The sequence below is a fragment of the Nestor notabilis genome, unplaced genomic scaffold, assembly GCF_000696875.1.
Source record: "Nestor notabilis isolate BGI_N333 unplaced genomic scaffold, ASM69687v1 scaffold9974, whole genome shotgun sequence".
Taxonomy (NCBI): domain Eukaryota; kingdom Metazoa; phylum Chordata; class Aves; order Psittaciformes; family Psittacidae; genus Nestor; species Nestor notabilis.
The window spans coordinates 31,904-42,551 of record NW_009926075.1 but is presented as its reverse complement, the minus strand read 5'-3'; the positions used below and the strand labels follow the sequence as shown (position 1 = coordinate 42,551).

At 52.3% G+C, this 10,648-nt stretch overlaps 1 protein-coding gene across 2 annotated transcripts in view; it reads right to left on the bottom strand.

Annotated features, from left to right (window-relative positions):
• Positions 1–10,648, bottom strand: part of NOS1 (nitric oxide synthase 1 (neuronal)) — a 39,234-nt gene that overhangs the window by 6,247 nt on the left and 22,339 nt on the right. For both annotated transcript variants that reach the window (XM_010013359.1, XM_010013358.1), the window contains 8 exons: positions 10,032–10,226; positions 8,877–8,962; positions 5,496–5,640; positions 4,956–5,060; positions 4,467–4,525; positions 1,314–1,430; positions 918–1,092; positions 363–501 (listed from right to left, as the gene is read on the bottom strand). In XM_010013359.1, the coding sequence (XP_010011661.1) occupies positions 363–501; positions 918–1,092; positions 1,314–1,430; positions 4,467–4,525; positions 4,956–5,060; positions 5,496–5,640; positions 8,877–8,962; positions 10,032–10,226 (1,021 nt within the window). The remainder of the gene's footprint in view (positions 1–362; positions 502–917; positions 1,093–1,313; positions 1,431–4,466; positions 4,526–4,955; positions 5,061–5,495; positions 5,641–8,876; positions 8,963–10,031; positions 10,227–10,648) is intronic.

The following is a 10,648-nucleotide window of genomic DNA, read 5'->3' as shown; positions in this document are numbered from 1 at the left end:
GACGGTGGCGTCTTGGCTGGCACCTGCCGTTGCATCGCAGCGCTCGGCCGAGTGGCATTTGGACACGAAGAGAGCTTGGAATACGCCCAGGTTGCCAGCTCTTTGCTTCAAAAACGGGGTCAGGAGGAGGGACAGCAGATCATAGCCCAACATCTCTGTTACAGACACACACAGGGGCCAGGCAGAGGGGCCTGAGACCATCACAAACTGCCTCTTGGGCATGTGGTGGAAGGGAAAGGCAAGACTGAAATGTCGGGAATTTAACAGGAAGTAAGGAGGTTTGACCCCCACTTGAGCCTGCTCTGTCTTCTCCTCCCCCTGCCCCATGCTCAGAGCCCTCTGTGCTGACCCCATCTTCATACCTTGTGTGAGCTCTGGGGCCTCGGCCACGTAGGTGAGACGAAACTTGCTCCTCTTCCAGCTCCGGTCGTTGCTGATGAGGGAGTTGTTTGCTTTCTCGATGTTGACGTCGTCCCCCACGCAGAACACATCGCACGCTGCCTGCAGCACACACCGGGCTCTCAGGCACCTCCCCGCTGCCCCCGGGCCTTCCAACCAAGCTCCACAAGCCCCTCGTCCCAATCCACCTTTGCCAACACACAGAGAAGGAGCCCCCAGCAGTGTACAGCTACCTCAGTGGCCATAGGCATGTCTTGTAGTGCCCTCCCTTCCTCAGGGATGAGGGATAATGCAGGGATTCGGCACAGTGCTCACCCTTGGGCAGTCAGCACAGACCAGAGCATCGGCTCTATCAAAATATGGACAACCTCTTTATTGTGGGCCAGGGTGTTGGTTGAATGTCCCAGTGTAGTGAAGTAGAGGTGGATTTTTGATCCAGCTCTAACCGACAGCATTGCTCTATCCCTGTATCCATCTCCACTCCTGCTCCTCCCTGGAGCACAAGGGAAGCGGGTTACCTTGAAGACCTTCTTGGCCCAGGTCCTGAAGGACTCCTCTTGCCCACAGAGCTCATCCCCTTCTCCCATGCGGAGGATCCGCTCTCCACCCAGCTCCTCCAGGAGCGTGTCCACTGCCCGGGCAAAGGCGCAGAAATGGGGGTACGCCCGAGACCCCAGCCCAAACACAGAGAACCTGCAGAGAGGTGGCACATTTATGGCTACCAAGGTGGGAGGGACACCAACGTGTCCCCTTCCTGCCCCACTATGGCCAACACCAGCACAAGAGCGTGTGGAGGGACCTGCACATTGCAGAGATACATCGTGGTTTAGGTAAGAGGAGAAAGGGGCTCTATGATGCTCCTTCCCTGTCCCTTCTGCAGCAAGAAATTGCTGCCTCCCCCCCATCCTGTTTACCTGACGTTAGCCAGGGGCCCTGTGCTTTCAAAGTTGTCCCTGGAGTCAGGGCCATCACTCGAGGATTTCCGTGCATCCGAGTAAGAGGAGACACTGTTGAAACGGACCTTGTAGCTCCTGCAGACAGCGACAGCATTGAGTATTACAGAGGTGACACGTGTGTGTGTGATTCCCACTGAACTGCATGCTCAGAGGGAACCAGATTGTGGAGGAGGACAGATCAGAGCTCAGGGGTCGATATTCCATGAGCAGACTCCATGACGAGCAGCTAGAGCAGAGCAATGTGCTCCCTCCGCTATTTTGAGTGGTGCCCAGCAACAGGACGAGGAGGAGCAATGGCCATAAACTAAACCACAAGAAGTTTCACCTCAACATGAGGAAGAACTTCTTTGCACTGAGCGTGTCAGAGCCCTGGAAAAGGCTGCCCAGGGGGGTTGTGGAGTCTCCCTCTCTGGAGACATCCCAAACCCAGCATGGATATGTTCCTGTGTGCCCTGCTTTAGATGTCCCTGCCTTGTCAGGGGGTTGGACTGGATGATCTCCAGAAGTCCCTTCCAACCCTAATGATTCTGTGACTCCTGGGGTTAAGCCATAGCGGTCCACACATTGCATCACTCTGCCTGGACCTGATCCACTCCTTGAGACCCTCCAGTCACCCCTCATTGGGTTGACCCAGATGTTGGCCACCACATTGCCCCCAGCAGTGTGGAGCTGCCAGGACCTCTGGCTTTCCCTGTCCTTCCCTGGCTGCACACAAGGTCGGTGTGTGTCTGAGCAGATATTCTGAAGGGTTTTTCATTCATAGGACATAAAAAAACCATAAAATAAGATAAAAAGAGTGAGAGCAGAGGGATGAGGAGGGGGAAGGGAGCAGAGCAGAAACCCTGACAGCAGCAAAGTGTTTCTGAATTGAACCATCTTCAGAAATTGCTCTCCACAAGAGTTTCTAAATATACTGCTGAGCAGTGAGGCAGTGGTGCGTGCATGAGTCACAGCAGACCTCCTGCACCCGCCACCACGCAGCGGAGACAACCCCAGAGCAGAGTAATGCCAGGGTTCAGAGCCCTGTGCTCCACCTCTGCTCCACAGCCTCCTCCTGCCTGCCCCGGCTCCTCACGCTTCTCTGCTTCACTCCATCTACACAGACCCCTCTGCTGGCCCTGGGCCACGTCCTCACCCTGGTAGTGAAGGCTGGGAAGAACAGTCCAAATTCCCCGGTCAGTGCTGGGTCCATGGTCAGGGCACCAGCAGTTTTGCTGAAATGAATAGGCCCTTGTAGTGCAGGACTCTTTATCAGGGACTGTAGGGATAGGACAAGGGGTGATGGGTTTAAACTGAAACAGGGAAAGTTCAGGTTAGATGAAAGGCAGAAGCTGTTCCCTGTGAGGGTGCTGAGGTGCTGGCACAGGGTGTCCAGAGAAGCTGTGGCTGCCCCATCCCTGGCAGTGTTCAAGGCCATTTCCCCTACAAGCTTGGCCTGCCCCATCCCTGGCATTGTTCAAGGCCACGTTGGACACAGGGGCTTGGAGCAACCTGCTCTAGTGGAAGGTGTCCCTGCCCGTGGCAGGGGGTTGGAACTTAATGATCTTAAGGTCCTTTTTCCAACCCAAACCATTCCATGATTCTATGATTCTATGACTGTTGAAGGATGGGACGTGATTGAGCAGCAGGTCCTTGAATAGGAATGGCTTATGAATGAAAATCCTTGGAAAAACCTTGAGGTGAGACACAAGGAGCCAAATCTACAACCACAGCAAAACTCCTGGTCTGTGGTCAGAGAACTACGGCTGCAGTGCCCTGGCAGGGTCCTTGAGACTCTGTGGCTTAGGGGGCTCAGCCACCCTCAGCATCCACTGATGGACACGGAGCTGGGAGTCCCTGGGGTGCATGGGCAGGAGCTGCTCTTCTTCCCCAGACAGTCTCCTCCAGGCCACCTATTCTCATTGCAAAAGGGTTTTTTCATGCTTAATGTCAGCAAGATCCTGCACATGGGTCCTGGCAATCCCCAGCACAAATAAAGGCTGAGCAGAGACTGAATGGAGCAGCCCTGAGGAGAAGGACTTGGAGATGCTGGATGAGGAGAAGCTCCCCATGACCCGGCTCCAGAGTGCGCTTGAGCCCAGAACCCCTCCGTGTGCTGGGTGCACCCCCAGAGCGTGAACAGCAGCTCAGGGAGGGGATCCTGCCCCTCTGCTGTGCTCTGGGGAGACCCCCCCTGCAGCCCTGATCCAGCTCTGGGGAACAGCACGAGAGGGACATGGAGCTGCTGGAGCGAGGCCAGAGGAAGCCAAAGGGATGATCCTGATGGAGCAATCAGGGCAGTTAAATTGCTCTATACCACTGGCCAGTGCTAATTCTTCCTTAATTAATGAGCAGCCTTTTGCTGGCTGTGAGCATCTTGTGTTAGCTCGGGAGACAATCTGGAGCAGAGCAGTGTCCCAGTTAAGTGAAATATATTGCGCTTAATAGCTAAAATAAGAGGAGACCCCAGATGATTAACACTTTGCTGGCTGCAGCCTCTGAGACGTGCACTCAGATGCTCAAGGCTCATCTCTCAGTGATGGGGGATCTTGTAAAAACCCAGAGCCTGTCTCCAAGGTACCAGCTCCAGCCTCCCTGTTACAAATATCACAGCCAGAGTTTAGAACAGCTCTTATTTTCCCTAGAAATACTTCCACATGATGCCAAGAAGTTAAATTTGGTTCTTGAGCTCACCCCCACCTACATCCACACAGCTGAGAACTCCCTTCTACCTCCAAATCTTACTATTTTGGTGTCTCCTGGCCGGTCCCAGCTCTCAGATCTGATGATTTTGAGGAAATTCCTGCTTTTATTTGTGATTTTTTTGTTTTGGTTGTGTTTTGTCATAGATGCTGCCTCTTACAGCTGAAGAGAGAAGCTTTAAGTGCCAGCCCAGGGAATTACAAACTGGAGTCCATAGAATGCCTGACTCAGTGCTTCTGTCCTCCCTGGGACTTCCACTTGCTCCATCTACTGGGTCTCCAGGAAGGTCCCATCCCTTGGACCTGGGCAAACTTGAAACCTGTGTGAGGATTTCACACTCCCTTCTGAGGGGAGCCAAGCAGAGGAGCAGGTTGTGGGGCTGCCTGCTTGCAGGGGTTTAGAGTGGGGAGGGGTTTGGAGTGCTCTTACTTCCTCTCCTCCAGGTTGGAGTTGGGATTCTTCATCTCCATTAAGGCACAGCCAAATTTCTACAGGGAAGAAACAAGAGAAGGCCATCAGTTTTGCTGATCTCTGCAGGGAACAAAGTGTGACCAAAGCCTAGGCCATGGCTCTGATCTCTGCTTGCTGTTTGCAGCAGCCTTCAATGCTGTTGTACAGGATTGGATGAGGCTGTAGCTCCCCAGCCAAGGGGCTGGCACCTTTGGTGTGTCACTAACATCAGTTGTAGAGGATGAATTTAGCAACAGCTTAGTTACTTGTCTCACAGCAGGGAATAACCCTATTTCAGAGCAGGCTGGAGGCAGGCACACACAGCACCAGATATCGCACAGCTTCTGGACCTGTTCTGGGCCATTCCAGCTCAAGCTGAGCAAAAAGAGGATGCTTCTCCCCATTCCCCACTGCTCATCCCCTGCCCATGTCCCTGCTGTAGTCACCCATTCCTGTGCTCCGTCCTACCTCTCCATTCTCAGGTGGGTCTCCATTGCCAAAGGTGCTTGTGACCACCAGGACCATGGTTTCATGCTCTAGGTGCACAATGTCATACTCATCCATGGACATCACCTGGGAACAACAGAGATGTTAGCAAGAGGTCTTTGGTGGGGAGATCTACCACCAGCCAAGCTTCTGGGGTGGACCCCAGTCTTCCTGGGGGTGGGAGCAGCATATCCTTGCTGACTCCATGCCACTGCACTAGCAATGGTCTCCACACAGGGACAATGAGAACAAGAGCCTCAAGGAACACAGACAAACCATGGGGCTACCACCTGAGTTGCAGTAGACATCTATGCCGCAATGCCTGCAGGAATATTAGCTGGAAAAACTCCTGTGCAGGCTCTAATCCAGACCAAAAAGGTCATATCCTGGGAGCTGCTGAAGCCCCTGGGCAGCTGGGAAGCTCTACATGCCCTGAGCCATGTGTTTTCCAAGAGCCATGTATTTCCTAGGGCCACCCAGATACACACATATCCTTGCAGGAGCTGGGAGCTGGGACAATACCTTGGCATCAAAAGCGTGCTTGAAGATCTCACACAGAGTTTTTGCATAGACCTGTGACTTCCCTGTTTCAGTAGCATACAGGATGGTTGCTTTGACTCTCTTGGCCATGGCCTGTCCCATCAGCTTGGCTGAGAACTTCACAGCCCTAGGAAGCAAGAACAAAACCTGGTAAGAATCCTATAGAGCCAGGCTGAGAGAGCTGGGCTGCGTCAGCCTGAAGAAGAGAAGGCTTCTGAAGGGGAGACCTTAGAGCAGCCCCAGTGCCTAAAGGGGCTCTACAAGAAACCTGGAGAGGGGCTTTGGACAAGGGCCTGTAGGGACACGACAAGGGCAATGGCTTTAACCTGCCAGAGGGGAGACTGAGATGAGCTCTTGGGCAGAAGCTCTTCCCTGTGAGGGTGCTGAGGTGCTGGCACAGGGTGCCCAGAGAAGCTGTGGCTGCCCCATCCCTGGCAGTGTTCAAGGGCAGCTTGGCCACAGGGGCTTGGAGCAACGTGCTCTAGAGGAAGGTGTCCCTGCCTGGGGCAGGGGCTGGAACTGGATGAGCTTTAAGGTCTCTTTCAACCCAAACCAGGCTGGGATTCTGTGATAAGAGAACTTGCTTCCCTGTCAGTGCCTCTATCCCAGACTATTCACAACATTTAATTTACTATTAAATGAACAGCCTGCTTTTAAAAGTTGTAGCATCACTTTGTTGTTGTTGTTATATGCCCAACAGAGAAGCAATGGAGGAGCATGTTCATCTTGACTTGTCAGAGAAGAAGACCGGATGGGGGAGCTTGAACACATGAAACACCTGAATGGGTGTAAGGAGGAAAATGCTAAACCAGGTGTAGGGATGATCTTTCTGCAGAGACAAAGAAGCAGAAGAATCAGTTGCTGAAAGCAGCGACCACATAACCTCAAGGGAAAAGCTGCAGACCAACCACAGATCAAACTACAAGACAAACAGTAGCTTCTCCTTCTCTCCATGTCTTTAAATCCTACCTGTCTGCATTTCCACAGGAGGTGTCCTGGCCAAGCAGAAGCTCCTGTGCTCCACACATCACACACAGACCCCTGAGACACTGGGGAGGTCAGATGAAGCTGTCTGCAGTCCCTTTGATTTGCACTTGAGTGATGCTATGAACTTCACTCGGAGGAGCAGCCCTCCCGAGGCTCCGAGGTTGCACATTTACTCAAGGGCTGTGTCTGGCTGCTGCCTCCTGTGCCTGCAGTCGTGACTGGATGTATTCCCTCCCCCTTTCCCCACTGGCTCGGCTCTGACAGCAGGGCAGAGGGGCCCCGAGAGGTCACTGGCCATGGTGATGCCATACTAGAAATACTGGCTCCTTGTCTACGTTAGTGGCTGGGGTGGCCTCAGTGGGAACGCAGTGATGGGAGACAAGGAAGGCTGTCATGAGCCATGGGGCATCCAGCCCAATGTGGCAAGTTTGTTACTTATAACTTTTTGTAACTTGTTTGTTATAATCACAGCAACATTATTTTTCCCAAGTGCACATTATCTTAATCTTTTCTAAAGGGACCATCAAATTAAATGCCTCGAAATGGCATTTAATAGAAAGGCAGGTCTGGATTCAGCCTGGTGTGTTGCAATAGGCAAGGGGCAGTTTCAGGGGGCTGAGAGAACTTCTGCAAGAGTAAGGGCTGCTTAATTCACTTTGACAGGGTCATCAGATGTTGCCCTTCAGGACTCCTGCATCCCCTTCAGATGAGCTATGGGGAATGGAGATCACTGCTGGTACACTGACAGCAGAAGAGAAGCCCAGAGTCCCCCTGCCCCTCCTGCCAAGGAGGGAAGAAATGCTCTAGGTTTGGAAAAATCACTTTGGGGAACAAAAAAGGGGGGAGAAGATGAGGTAGAACCTCCACCAGCCTGGCATGTGCTTCCTCCTCTGGGCAGCTCCCCTCCATACCAACGTCAGCCTCAGGAGCACTTACATTTGCTGCTATACAAGCACTCCTCAGTGTACTTCTGTATATTAACGTCATCCCTTTGCTTTCCCATGAGGGTAGTGTCTATTTTCCCTAGAACTTACACTGGCCCCGGGGGAGGGAAGGGGCAGGTTTGAATGCTCTGATTTAGCCAGAACCAGCACAGCCTGTCTGAACAGGCATCAAAATCACGCTGTGAGCAGTGCCAAGGCCTGCTGGGCTTGGTCCTTCACCTGATTAGCTCAGATCCAGGGAGGATTAATGGTAAATTACAGAAATAATTCCTTTCCTGCATCAGGAACAATGGAGATTTGGTTTTAAATTACCTGCCATGCTCACATTCTTATAAAACCATTTATCAATCACACACACAAAAAGCATTGTTTCTCCTAACTCAATGGCTCAATCCATCTTCCTGTGCTTTCCATCAGCCCCAGGCTACAGCCCAGACCCAGGCACCAGTGTCAGCTTAAGGAGCGCATTCATCAGCTGCTGATCATGTTTATGGATGCTCCACAGAAAATAGCTTACAGAAGGTGACAGCTGAAGAGTGGGAACAAACTGATGGCAGGGACTTGGGGAAAGTGAAGCGTGGGGAGATGCTGTGAACAGCACCAGGACATCTGCCAGCCTGGCCACGGATACCAGGGCAGACCCAGCCTTGGCACAGGGCTCTGCCGCCATGGAGCCAGCAGCTCCTACAACAGCCTCTGTGCCAATGGCCCATAGCGGAGGCTTTCGGGCCAGGATCAGCCAAATGACGCTTCATTCCTACATCCCTCCTGACTGGATGCTTTGGCAGGGGAGAAGGACTCGCGTGGCCCATTACTAGGGGTCAGCTGGCCATGAAGTGCAAATCTCAGTTCATCCCTGATCCATCTGCTACCTGTAGGGAGGTTCCTCATTCCTATGTCCCCCCTCAGCTCCTTGCAGATGGGAGGTTTAGACACACACTGGAGACAAGTGCTCCTCATGGAGCTAAAGAATCAGTGACAAAAAGAGGAATATGGATGTGGGTTTCATCTTGCTTGTGCCGGCATGAACAGTGCTGTGGGTGACCATTGGTGGGTGATTTCTCTGCCCCAGGAGGCTGTGAAAGGAGAAACAGGCAATATACCCCCCAAAAGTGAGAAAGCCATTCCTCAGCATTGAAGACAACCTTAGTGGAGAATGAACCAGCCTGGGAGAAGAGACTATAATGCAACATCTGGTATTCACCTGCTCACATAGCTTCTGGTGCTCTAATGAGGTGTTCAGAGGACTGCCTGTTTCTCCAGTTGTCCTTGGCAGCTAAAGCCTCTGGTGGCCTGAGATGCAGGCTCACAAGCCATGAGTCTGCACACACATCTGAAGCATAGTGCTATCAACCAGCACAGCAACAAGAGCTGCCCAAAACCAGGGCTGGCCATGAACACTCCAGGGCTTTCTAGACCCACTGGTACTTACTTTGCTAACTTCTTAAAGCCAATGGCCCTCTTCTTGGTGGGTGTCCCATTGACTCCTTTCCAGACATGGGTATTCCAGGGGTCCGGCTAGGAGAGAGAAGAGCAGCAGCAGCTGATGGGCAGTGATCAGAGCATTAGAAAATGCTGTATCCACAGCACTAGCTGGCCTCTACACCTCCTGTATAGGTCCCTATCCCTGGAGCCTCAAGGATCATGGCTCCAGGGTTTCTTGGGACAGTTGGGCAATGGAGTATGAACACAAAACCTTACCGGCTTGTAACAGCATCTGGGCAAATGCTTTCTTCCCTCTGAAATAAGCATTAATAGGCAAAAAGAACACAGGCAACACCAGAAGGGGAGATGTGATGGCAACAGCTCCTTTCCCTCCCCAGCCCACAGGTTGAGTTTCTTTTCCTAAGAGGCCCTTTAGGAAGAGGAGGCAGCTGAAGCAAGGAACAAGCACACAGAAGCTAACTCAGTGCCCTCAGAGTCTGTAATCAGGGCCAGGAACCATCAGGGTTCCTGGTGGATGCTTATAGAAATGAACAGACTGCTCCTGGTTTGTGAATGTTCCTTAAGGGCTCTTGACTAAAGGTCACATTGTGTGAAAGCCACCGGAGCAGGGATGGTTGGCTGATGAGGGTGTGTTTGCTCTGGGGCCTTTTTCCCATGCTCTGAAGTGTTAAATACTCCAGCATCTAATCCTGCTGCTTGGCAGGAGCCCCCCCATCAAACTCTTGGATCCTTGAGCTGGCAAGAGCCATCCACTACAACCTGGATGCTGTAGAGATGAGGATACAGTGACCACCAGGTCATTTCCTCACCCACCCATCAAAGTGCAAAATGCAAAGGGAGGAGCCCTGCTTGATGCAAGGGTGAAGGTTGGCACCTGAGGTGTCCCATATTCTCATGGAGGGCTAAACCGCCATTGTCTTGGGAAAAGGTGTAATATCTAGGGGGTTATTACACTACATTAGGGGTGTAAGACGTCAGTGAGACTTGTTCATGGACTTCACTGCCCCAAGGGACAGCTTGTTGAAGGGATTAGTTGGTGTCCCTTTCCTTCCTGCATCTTCTGAACTGCAGCTCCCATCCTGCTTCTGGCTATACCTTTGGGCACGCAGCACTGGTGGAACTGGTAGGGTGCAGACAGTACCTGGTACTCAAAGGAGGGTGTGAGACGGTAGTTGAGCATTTCCTGATGGAAAACTGGGGTGATGCTGCCAGACATGGGTGGGACAATCCACACCCAGTCAGCAGGACAGCCCCCACGGCATCGGTACTCATTCTCCATGTGCTTGATAAAGGACTCGGTGGCTGAGTGGTGATCCACAATGGTCACCTTGTCGCTCTGTTGGAGGGAAAAGAGAGCAGAGCCAACAGCTCTGGGTTAATACATCCCAGAAGGGAACATCCAAGATTTAAAGCTGAGATTTTACATTGGAGCTGTTTGACTCAAATATTCCTCACTCCCATGGTCTTACAGGACTGTAGCTTTGGAGAGGACCCTGGTCTTGCCAAGCAGGCTGTAAAGCTGCCCTAGTCCTTCCTGAGTAGATGTGCTATGGGATGCCTGTTCCTCCTGTTATTTGTCATGGGTCAGACAAAGATGAGGATGGCATTGAAGGGGATGGAGCATCCTCTGCTCAGCCCCCTGGGAAACTCTTTCATGGCTTGCACAACTCAAGCAGCAGCTCTGATCTAGCTCCCACCCTCTGAAGCTGGGTTGCCAAGGACTAGTTTTGCTACTAAACTTTTAAGTATAGGCCAGGG